Genomic DNA, 12908 nt, shown 5'->3' with positions numbered 1-12908 from the left:
GATAAAGAACAACTCCTAGCATTTGAGTTTCACACTTTTCTAAAGACGTGTGTTTATTAAAGTGTCAGAGTATTTAATATATATACCTGCTATTTAGTGAAAAATCACAGCCATTTTGTAACACTAATTTTATAAGGCTTTTTATTGTAATCCAAGAATTGGATACAAAGTTGCATATGTAGTATGAACTGTTATTTGGAGATGTGCAGAGTTTTTCTGTATTGTATGTTTTGAACATTTTTTTTCAATTAATTAAATAATGTGATGTAAGGTTTTTAATGTAAATTGAATAGATTTTGACTGGCTTCCAAGTCTCAGATTTTTCAACTACATATATATATATATTTCCTAATGTTGTCAAGCTTAAAATATTCTACATTAACAGTTTTGATAATTTTTCACTCTGTTCTTAATTACAGTTGTTATACTTGGTTCATACAGTTAGCTTATTTTTGTAACATATTTTATAAGATGAAACATTCAGGAAAATGTTACTAACAATAACATATGTATTATTTCAGTTGTTTTTTTCTCCCTTTGTTTAGAAGCTCTGAATGAGAACATCTCATCTGATTCAGGAACATCACATGTAAATTCAGAAAAATATATAATAACAATACTGTGTATGTTTTATGGGTCATTCTGATAAAGCCACATAAAATAGGCCTGTGATGTTGGATATTAAATTCAGGAAAGGTAATTTTGCTATTACTCTTATACAATCCACACTTAAAGCATATTTCCTTGTACACTTAATCAAAAAAGTAAAGTTTTTTTTGACATTATACAAAAAACTAATGTCTTTCCACTTAGCCATTAAAATTTGCACTTAATTATTAGAAGTAAAGTTGTTTTCTTTTCATCACAGAAAAACTCATTATCTTGCCACCCAGTCATCTTGTGCAATATTTAACTACAAACTCCTATCATCTCTTCATTTAGGCTCATGTGTAGTCGATATTTAACACATTTGGTAGAGTAGCTTTGATGTTTAGTTTTTGTCAGTGACATTCTTGTATTATACAAAAAAAAAGTGTTATTCCTGACCAATATTTTTACAATACTTCTTTCTCCTGTCCTAAACACAAAGGCTTTTATTATACTCATTACTATTTTAGTTTTCTAAGCAGGTTCATTTACTGCTTATCACTGCAGCAGTGATTGAAACTACATCCATTTAATCCCTTCCAAGGTGGCTGACATAAAATGTTTGTGTGTTACTTTTTTTACAGATACTTACTGCTGACTCCACTTATGGTAATGATATTTTCTGCAGACTTCACGACCAAAATCTTTATTGGATTAGGAAACTGTTGTTCACAAATATGAAATGGACAACACATGCTGATTCATTAACCTTTAGATTATCTGTGATGGGTACATATCAAAATAAAGGCATTGATAAAACATCATATTGCTACAACCACTACAACAGTACACTGGTCAATGAATTTTATGCTTGTAATAGTATTGTTTCAAACTTTGAGATATGTTTGTTTCACATCATATTGATAACACAGGCCTACAAATGTAAATTTCATAAAAGTTGTTTTGGTTTTAATAATGGATTTTCCATAATTCAGCTATTCAGATTTTGGAAATAATATTGTTTTCTATCACATAAGGATTTTTTTCCAAATTGGAGAGAATAAAAACAAACTTACTTAGATCAAATTATTATTTCATTTACCAAAATGGACATTATTATTATGTTTGTTACCAAAATACAGACAAACTGATGAAGAGGAAAGAACATTGATGTTAAATGCATATGCATTCTCATTCATCCTGATTCTTTTTTTGGGAAAATCTATATCTTTTAGTTTCAAAGCAATGTGTTGTGGTTTTTCTTTGATGTACTGCACCTGGAGCACCTTGTTTTAATGACCAGCATTTAATGACCCTTTCCCTGATGTCTTAATGAAACCTTTCCAGATGTTTCAGGTTGAAAACAATCACTATCATCATTTCCATTTGACATCAAATTCAAAATCAGATGAAAATGTATGAAGAGACTGGTGGAGTGGGTTCATCAACAACAGGTCTTATAGCAGATTAAAGGTTTGGATAGGAAATTTCTTTTTTTATTTTGGGTGTTGTAGCCTTGCACATTATATGAGCAAAAATAGCAGTCATCTCCATGGTTTGTGAGCTCATGCTAGACCATTGGAATTCCAAAAGGCAAATAATTCTTTATATCTTTAATCCATCATCTCCATTTTTCAACACAAACAGTGCAAAGTTTGTACAGAGCCCATGACTTGTCTTGGCCCCCAAATATTATTCAAAAATACACATAACACAACTTTTTGATGAATTCTATAATGTTTTTCGTTTGTTTCTTTACAACACATTTAACATATAACAGAATATGTTTGGGTCATTTATACAACTTCGTGTTATCATAGCAATGAATAAGTAATATTGAAAAGAAAAATATTAAGCCAAAGTACACAAACAAACACTCTTCAGAAATGACAAACCAACTGCTTATAGTCTACTGGTGTGTTTCCTGTGGGTTCTAGATTGATAAGACTCTCATTGCAATTGATCCAGAGAAATCTATAGGATGTGGTTGTCAACGTTTTGAATGTAAAACTTGATCTGATTTTTCAGTGAAAATGATTCACTTATGTGAAAGTACATATGATGATTAGTGAAAATTCTGCACATTATGAATTAAAATGGATATTATTCATGGATTCAGGTACAGGAAACCCTGTAGAACATGTAAAAATTTCAAAACAATAAAACCATCACAGGTCTGTGTTATCAGTTTACCCAATAGTGAAAACAGAGTGATAGCAAAATTACTCTTCTTGTCTTTAATATTTTGGCATTAGTGCACTGATCTTCCTTCAGAGTAATCAGGTATGATGCACAAAATAACAGAAGGTTTGACAAAAAATGTTATGCAGAGTTAAAATGTGTTCTCTGAATTTTATAAAGTTATGCAGAATCAGAGGTTGACTAAATTTTTTCTGTAACAATGTGTAGTTATCATTATTTATTACAATAAAATACAACAAAAGATAAGAAGGGTGATGAAGGACAATATCTTTGCTGGAGCTTTCAGAGATGTATGTGAAGAGATTCTATTCCAGACTGAGAAACTTTGTATTATATATACACAAAACTGTTCTTTCCAAGGAGAGTGTGCACTACCTACCTCACTGTTGGTCATTTCCATTGAAATATAAAGGAGGTTTACCCTCAACTATCATCTTACCCTGATGGTGGAAGAGCTTACTGTTTACTTTTACATAGTATGATCTTCACTATAGAATTTTTTTTCCATGAGAAGGTACATGTGATACACTACATGAATGACTCAGTTCAACAGGTAACTGGGTGAAAAAGAACTTAGCTACTTCCTTGACTATTGCTCTCTGTTAAACTATGTGCAGTTATGTTTTGAAAATATTTCTTTTTAATAAAAGGGTAGAAAACTTGTATGTATCTGGCATTATGGACCAATTTGTGCTGACTACATTAATTTTTAGTTGGGGGAAAAATGTACAAAATTTTCAAAATATTAATATTACATATTTTTCTAAATTTTACTGTTACTTTTGAATATCTTGTCCAATATGGCACATCCTGAATGAGAGCTTTTAGTCACAAAAAAGAAAGGAAACCAAAGTTCAGCTGATGTTTCTACTTTTCATGGAGAATACAAAAATGGTGATTTCCAACTACTGTATTAATTTTCTGATTTTAATTTCATAAATTAGACATTTTAGTATTTAACACTTTTCTTTATTATTAAGCATCAATAATGGATAATAACTATTCTGTTGAAATGTTATATTGAATATTGTTGGATGTTGATGCCTAAATTTTTTCTTCAGGTGTTATATTCATGCTCATTAGATTCTTGTTTTATGTGTATGACACAATTGAATTTTGAATTTGAAATGTGTTGAGGGGTTTGTAAAAGCATGTTATGATAATATAAACACCACATATTTCTCTATGTTCACAGATTGCTCTTTCTGTATTAGGAAGTATATGACATATAAATCTCAGTGTCCAACATGTTTTGAAGTGAGTATGTACATAATGTTATTAATGTGCTGTCAACTTGTTAATATAAATTTGTAAATTAAATATGAAATGTAATCACATTAATCTGAATGGATCTTTAGTTATTTAGGCACAATTTACAAATATAGAATTTTCCAATATTTGTTACTAATGAAGTTAGTAATTTATATGACAGTTGCAACATGTCCTTCATATCTTGTTCTAAAATCATCTGGAAGTAGAGGGATATTATGTTGCCAGTGAGCTGATGATGTTATTGTTTTTATATCAAAAATTCAAAATTGAGACTACTTTCATTTTTTATTTAAAATAAAAGTTTAAAAAATCTTCAGTTGGAGAGACAGTTTGATACTGATATTGTGAAGAAAAAAACAACATAACATTTCAAATGAATTTGTTTTTTGTTTCATATTTTAAACATATTTTATGTATAGGTTTTCATAATATTAATTACTAGGCCTATCTAAAAACTAAGCAGATCTACCAAATAGAGGTATAGGCCTGTTCAAGTTAAAATCAAGGTGAAATATTATGAACTTGTGGATGATGTAATATTCAGTTAGATTAAACATAATTAATCGATTAGGCTTAATTAAAAATGCAGCCAGTTTTAATAGAGGAATTTTATATATATATGTGGTTAAAAAGTGTACATTTTCCTTGTTTTTTTTATTTTCTTTATTTAATTATTTCTCATTGTTTCATGTTTACACTGCATGGTATTGAATATGTCTCATTTTGGTAAGTTGCATAAAGAAACTAAATTTTGAATAATTTACCATCATAGGCTGACAATGGATAAAAGTGACTATACAAAGTGTAATATTAGGACTAAGACATACAAAAGTTATAATTAAAAATGCTGTATTACTCAGTAAATAAGCTTTAATTACCTTTTATTGGAAAGTTTTCAGAGTTTAATGCCAACTTCAGGTGACTGATAGTGGTTTTTGTATTTACCTGTTAGTTTTCCTGGCGAGCTATGATAATTACAATTATGCTACAGAAAGTCCTTTACAACTTGTATTACTGTAGTTTTTCTGTTAATGTTATAGACAAGATGTAAACATTGGTTTTATGCTGTTTATGTTTTTTTTTTTTAAGTTTTTGTTTTACCTTAATTTCCTTTTATGAATTTTACTAAATTTAATTTTAACTTTTTACCAGATGTTTGGCACAATAGATAGTCTAGCTGCTTTGTGCCATAAAACACCAAATCAACCAACCAACTCGGTGGCTTGAGTAACTTACTAGTATGGCAAGATATTTTTCTTTAATCTTTCTAATGAGTGGATTCCAATCTGTATTAAAAATGTGATCCCATTCATGATGACACAAATGCATCACTTGTCTTGTCTTTACTGCAGTTAAAAATAATTTGTTAAATATATTCCTTACAGAAATAAAAGGGTAGCTGCAAGTAAAAAAACCAGATTGGCTCACAGAGAGTTTAAGAGATACAATTAAAGAAAAGCATCATAAATTTAAGAAATTTAAATTGATTGGTATGACAGGAGATATAGAACGTTATAGAAGATCCAGCAAGTTGGTAAAAGAGAAAATTAGGACATCAAAAATGATGTATGAGAAAAGGTTGGCTGAAAATGTAAAAATTAACAGTAAGGATTACTTTAAATACATTAATAGTAAACAAAATGTTAGAATGGAGGTAGGACTTTTGAGAGATGATAAAGGAAGACTAGTATTTGGTGATTGTGATTTGGCCAGGTTATGAAATCTTGCTTTTTTTTTCATTTTACCATTGAAGATTCAAGCAGTATTCCATATTTTGAACAGTTGACAGATGGAAATGAGAAAGGAAGGACATTAAATTGTTGGAAAGGGTTATTAGAATGGTGCCTGGGATGGAAGGGTTGTCATATGAGGAGAAATTGAAATCTCAAACTGTTTTCTCTTGAAAAAGGAAGAGTTAGAGGATATATGATTGAAGTGTTTAAGTTGTAAAGGGAACTGATAATGTTGATGCATCATCTATTTTTATATTTAACAGTGAGAATAGCAGGACTAAGGATACAAACATACATTTTGACAAGGTACAAGCTATCTTCAGTTAAGAAAGTTCCATTTTTCAAACAGTGTGGTTGGACTTTGGAATGGGTTGCCTTTGGATGTTATAGAAGCAGTAAATTTAATGATTTTAAGAAAATGTTTAAGTAAATGAATAATAAGGACTGAATATATTTTTTATTATTATTTTAATTTAGAGGATGAAGAAGCTAAGATGGACCAGTTGATCTCGTGTTATCTCAGATTGTTGTTATTTATCTAACCTAACAACTGATCCAATTCACTCTATAGCTTCACCATTTTCAATACAGCTATAAATATCCAACAATTTAACATCATCAGCTCACTTTATTAATTTACTAAATATATCTTTAGTGTTATTAATGTAAATAAGGAAAGGACTGAGCACTGACCCCTACGATAACCCAGTGATAACAAAGGTCCAGTTTGACTGGTCTCGATTAATAATGATGCTTTACCTTTCTCTCAGCCTGCTATCATTCAATTCAATTTAGGTTTTTTTTCCTCAACTACAATTATGTTATTTTGTTAGCTTCTGTGTGGTACTCTATCAAAAGCTTTTTGAAAAATCTGTGTACAACAGTTCTATACTCTCTTAATTATTGAAACAAAAAGAACATCCATGAAAAAACTGAATAGAGAAGTTGAACAAGATTTTCTATTTAGTTTATTCATGTTGAATTTCTATTATGATATTTCTCTAAATGACTTATAAAATATTTCTCACTACAGAAATAGGACTAACTTGTCTGTAGTTTCTAGGGTAATGGTTATTATCTTCTTTAAAGAATATATAATTTTAAAAGTTTTTTATTCATTTTTTGGTTTACAAAAGAATAAAATTTTCTCCTATAATTTTAATTCCTTCCAGGAAACTTCTGAGCCCCAGCTGAGGAACAATAGATTAGTAGATGAACTTCTAAAGCATTATCTGATACTAAGGTAATGTTTTAGAGTGACAAGAAGAAATGTTTCATTACTGAGATCAAATATACAACTAAAATAATACTAATGACTAACATAACTAAAGAAAATGTTCTGGAATAAAAGTATGGATCTAATATTAAAATTAAAAGCCAAATCCAAACAATTCCAAATAACTAAATGTAACCTTTACAATTTTTATTTTTTTTTAAATGAGTAAGAAAAAAATAGCAATATTTTTTGGAAATATCAATAGCTTTAATTAAATCTTAAAGTTTGTACATTTATGTAGAGAAGAACAAAACAGAATCTTTGTAGCATATTTAAGGCCATACAATGTTGCGTGTTTTCCATTCCCACACATATAAGGTTACTCTAATGTTGAGCAAGGCCTGTTTCCTAATTTTGATGTGTATAAAAGGTTACATTTTTTATGTAAAGCTAAATTTCTTATTACCTTGCAAAGGGTTTAGGGTCTATTGGTTTTTATAAAAGTTGTTTATCAAATTAGCCAACACATTAGTTAAGAAAATCATAGATTTGTATGTACAAAGCTATTTTTGAATTTCATGAGCATTTTTGATAAAAATTCATAATATTTGATCAGTTACAATTTGTCAATCAAACTGAACTCTTTGTCACTGTGAATGAAATGTACTGAAGTGACACTCAGTGCAGTCTATTAACTTGTAGGTTGGTTTGGGGTTTAGTAAGTAATTGAAGCACAGACCATGAAAGCAAACACTTATTTTTTTAGCAAGTTATAACTAAGTTATAACAAGCACTAATTTTCTTTATATTATTTTTATTAATAAAGTTATTTTGAATATTACTATTTACACTTTGAAAATTATTTTGCATTGTTGGATCACCAAATGAATTAATGGCTAATATGGATATTCTAAACTGGCTGGACTTCATGAGATTTTAATAGGTTTATGGTTCAGAAATTTTTAATTTGGAGTTAACAGACCACTATGTTATTATTAAACATGCTCATTATATATTCATGTGATGATCTAGAGCAACTCTCCAAAAGTGTCTTAGGCTGGAAGAATCTGAGGTTGAAGTAGTAGTTGGGAAAATGGAACTGTCAAACTATGACCAGACTCTTTCTCACAGAGTTGAAAAAAATGATAAAGAACTATTGGTGAGCATTTTGAATATTAGAATATAATAAACAGACCCATGACTAAATATGTAGAAATTCTGTCCAATGATAGTATTGGTGGTATGTTTGTTTAGGTGTCTTCTAGAACTTTCAGTTCAGAAATTCTCATGCTAGGTAATGATGAAACTACTATTGTATATGAACTTCTTTTGGCTTTTTAAACATATTTTTTGTAATCTAGTTATGAGGAAACTTGTTTGTGAATCCATGGTTTTATTGATTATTGGGTTTCTAAATCATATGAATCAAACAAAAATAATATTTAAAAACACCATCAACACTGCAGTTAGTCACATTTAGGGTACATTTATGTATTTTACATTGAAAATTAAGGACTTTGCATAATTTTAATGTTTGATAGCTGTTTACAGTGAATACTTTAAGAGTATAAAACATAGAAACAAGTTAGAATAATACAATAGGTGTATCTCACCAGCTGTGAAGAGAATAAAAAGACAACAATTTAAGGACTAAATAAAAACGAAGGTAATGATTATTAACAAATCTGTTTCTATAAAGGCTACTTTCTTATCTTTTCAACATGTTTATCTTCAAAACAGAACAAATAGCTACACCAAAATTATCATGAAGTATGCAGTGATTATGCCATGCTTTTGTATTTTTTGATGTTAAATGTTTATTGAGAAAAAAACGTATGTATTAAAATAACGTTTTAGGACAGTGTTGTACCTATTTATTCATTTCAGCTGTTTTATCCTCTAAAGCAAATCAAGATAATTTAAACAAAATAATCTTAAATCCTGCCCTTATTATTCATATATTTTCCCTTAAACTCACCTAAGTTTACTGTTGTTACAATACCTGAAAGCAACCCATTCCAAAGACCAGCTACCTTAATAAAATGTATTAGCTGAAGATGACTTCTACCCTACAACACCTTAATATAATCTGCAAATTTAAGTAACTTATTGACCATTCCTTCATCTGTGCCATGAACCCTTTCGTGACAGATCACAGGTCATAGGCCATGTCATCACATTTGTTGACTTGCATTCAAAATTTTATTGAACTACTATTTTATGAATTTATGTCAGTAAGTTTGGAATTAAACTGCAGATAAGAATTCAGACTTTAATATTATATACGAGTTAATTTCTTAATTTAAAAGTAAACATTAAAAGAACACACCTAGATATGGCTCTTAGAGAGTCACATAGTAAACTGAATGCAGCACTGTTTGAAGTTAGATGTTTCTGATGTCCAAATACTAAGTCTATAGTTTTGCACAGATTAGGAACTCATATTATTAATATTGATAAGCTTGAATAAAAAATAACCTCATAATTTTACTTTGCTGAGATATGGCTTGCATACTGAATCAACAGAGTGGTCCTGTTCACCTCTTTCCATTTTTGAAAACAGGCCCTTAGTTCAATATATGATATGTGAATAACCAATCAACAGCTTAGAATGTTCTCCTAGTGCTTTATTTCAGCCATTTTAATCTGTGAAAATGCTGGTATGTTCTTTCAAACCACAAATTTAAAAAGGTAAGCAGTGTTTTTAGTCTTCTTGAAGTTTTGTATTTTTTCAAATTTAAATACATCTGGTTTACTAAGCCTGGTAAATTAGATTGGAATTCTATGGTATCAGTATAGTTATTTATGATTGTTTTGTTATTCAACTCTATGTATAAAGCTTGAAAAAACTGTTTTATTTGATATCCTCCACATGTGAAATTTTAAGACTTGGCAACCTATGTCCAGCAGCAACTGGGTTCAAAGGGCGTGGTGAAAATAAATAATTGTTTGCTTTACTTCTTGAGTTATTGTTCTATATTTTAAGAAAAATAAGTTCAATAATTATTTCTAAATAGTAATAATCTATATGCATATATAATGTATAATAATTGATATGTAACTGTATATTACAAAATACTAGTCCACTAAAACGCAATCAAGATTGAAGGCTAAAGGGCAGTTTTATATTGGATACGTAATGTGGGTGCATGTGCACCACATCAATGCAAGTTATGTAATGTTACCTAGGCATGAATGGATGGTCAATATAATAAAAAATAATAGTGTTATGAGACTTGAGCTACTTAGACTACACATTTGTATTATCATGTTATTATATGTAGTCATTATACCACAAAAAAGGCATAATCTGTATTTATTTCCTAATTTTTTATGATTGTTATAAGATTAGCCAAGTGACAGAGCCCCATTTAGTTAGAATATAAAAAAATATGAAGTGTTTTTGAAACAAATATATTTGAAATGTATTTAGGATGGTTTAGATATTACACAAATAATATTTGAGATTTTAGGGATGGAGAATAGTTTTTAATCATAACATGAAATCACTTTACACCCAGACTAGTTACGAGACAGACTCTATTTTAACAAACAAATCTTCAGTAAGAAAATATTTTACTGAAAAGTTTTTGTGTACAAAATACTTGACTTTACTTAAAGTCTACCACATTTTGTGAAGATACACACGCTGTATCAAAAGTTATAGTGCATATGTGTAGATTAACTCGTGTATTATACTGAGCCTTAAGTTACCCAACTTGTGACATTAATACAGTTTCCTGAACTCCATTTGTCATGACCCTTGGCTTCCTTCCATCCAACCACTTTTATCATAACAGATACTGACCTATATGATTTTATAAATATGTGTTTAGTCTTATAAGATTGAGAGAAATAGAAATGTTGATGTATACCTGGATACTCGCATGTGCACAGACAATACATGTTAAACGTGTGTATTTTAAGATTATAATTTGATTAGTCAACTTATGACAAACTGTGTTGCTTCATTCAGTCTGTAACGAAGGTCAGTAACATAGCTTACTAATCTAATTAAACGTAGAATAGGCTGTAATTTCCTTAAGCTATTGTATTTCAATACTTTGTGGTATCTTTTTGTGTGTTATTTTCTAAGTCTCTTACTTTGTGCTTAATATAATGTAATATAAATACGTCAATATCTGAAGTATTGAATATTTTTACTTATTAAACTTTTACACTTATCTCATGTTTGTAAGTTTTAATAGTATTCAGTTTGTTTATGTTAACCAGTTATAAACTTTAGTGTTTTTAGCTGCATTTTGATATCAGGATTTCTCTCATTTAAAAATATGTCAATATTTCTACAACACCTTTGTTTGATAGATATTTCAAATTGTCAGTTAGAAGCAAGCCTAGAAAGAATTTTTGCTCACTGGCTCTTAATGATTTTATGTAAGCATAAAAATAAGTGAAATTCTCCAAGATGTAAAAATTATACATGTTTTATATAAAAAGGAGATGGATAATAAAGGAAATGGCAAAGTAAAATATTGTAGTAGTAAAGAAATTTCATCAAGTTAACTCCATGTTCATTTCCACTCTTAGTTGTCTTCAGAGGAACTGTTGCTTAACAATAAAAGTTTTGTAAGAATGCTGTTCAGAAGCAAATTAGCATTTGCAAAAATATCATCTGTAATTACAGTAGTTTGAAAACATTTGTAACAGTGGTTCCCAACCAGGGGTGTGAGATAACATTTGTTTTGGCCACCTTCACCTTTATTCTTAAATAAATAATTACTGTGAGGGGAGCAAGAACACATTAAAATGTTTTAGGGGTGCAGGGCATAAAAAAGTTTGGGAACCACTGATTTATAATAACATTTTCCAACAATGTTACACACTAAGAGTAAATCTTGTTTGGATGAGAAGAGTTGAAACTTGCTTAATAAATATCAAGTGTGAAACTATAAAACTGATTGAACCATTGCTGTATTTTTTGATTAATTCAATAACCACATTATAAATTGGAAACAAAATTTGGAATTTTGTTTCAGGATTTGTGAATAGTCCTAATGATTCTAAGGACTACAAATATAGTATCTGTTCCAAATAAGCCATTCCTTGGTTCTTTATTTTTGTATTTGTAAATTCTCTATGGCCAGACAGAGAACAAGAATTATTTCAAATTATCTTTATAGCCAGCAAGTGAACCAGTGTAATATTATGTAATATAATTTTATTATTAGTGTTATTATAAAATATATGTATGATGGTGTGTTGAAGGTGGGATATCGTATCTTAAGTTCTTTTAAACTCTTGTTTTGCCTGTATAAACTCAATTCATCCTACTGTTAATGTTTTCATTAAAAATGTTTAAATAGCATGCTGATAACAAAATTAGTTGAAACTTCAAGGATTTTTAAAATAATTTTTTTGATTTCAGAATTTGTGTACATAATGCTTTTAATATAGGCCAGAGTATGTTATTTCTCACAATGCTCTGCTGTTGCTGAAACATATTTTTAGTTCTGTTGTATTACAATTAATCTCTAGAGTAGAAATTTTAAAATTGTTTTAAGGAGGACTCGGATGTGGTTTGTGAGGAGAGTTCAAGGATGCTATTAGCTTCAGCATCTTTACCATCTCCAGGTATAACAGTGCCAGGAACCACAACACCAGTTTCAATGACAGACAGCTCTACTTGTGAGAAAAATCGGGGTAAAACAGTTTGTGTTCTAACAGAACTTTGCAAAAGTTTACAAAATATGTGAAATTAAATCTTGCTTGTTTAGAGTTAGGTTATGAACACAAATATTTTATTGCTAGAAAATGACTTTGTTGTTTATATGTTTTTAAAATTTGAAATTCTAAATTTAATCAAATTCATGCCTTGTATCTCAGGACAGGTGGTATGAGTATTAACACTTTTATTGATAAGGAGAGAACAATGTTTT

General features: G+C 29.3%; 1 protein-coding gene across 1 annotated transcript in view; it reads left to right on the top strand.

Moving 5' to 3' along the window:
* Positions 1-5710: 5710 nt before the first annotated feature.
* LOC143236194 (E3 ubiquitin-protein ligase RAD18-like) overlaps positions 5711-12908 on the top strand; it is a 7835-nt gene continuing 637 nt past the window's right edge. The window contains exons 1-4 of the mRNA XM_076474486.1: positions 5711-5716; positions 6968-7038; positions 8044-8170; positions 12534-12672. Coding sequence (XP_076330601.1) covers positions 5711-5716; positions 6968-7038; positions 8044-8170; positions 12534-12672 — 343 coding nt within the window. The remainder of the gene's footprint in view (positions 5717-6967; positions 7039-8043; positions 8171-12533; positions 12673-12908) is intronic.

The sequence above is a fragment of the Tachypleus tridentatus genome, chromosome 13 (genome assembly GCF_004210375.1).
Source record: "Tachypleus tridentatus isolate NWPU-2018 chromosome 13, ASM421037v1, whole genome shotgun sequence".
Taxonomy (NCBI): Eukaryota; Metazoa; Arthropoda; class Merostomata; order Xiphosura; family Limulidae; genus Tachypleus; species Tachypleus tridentatus.
Note: the sequence above shows the minus strand (reverse complement) of the source record. Positions and strands in the feature narration are given on the sequence as shown.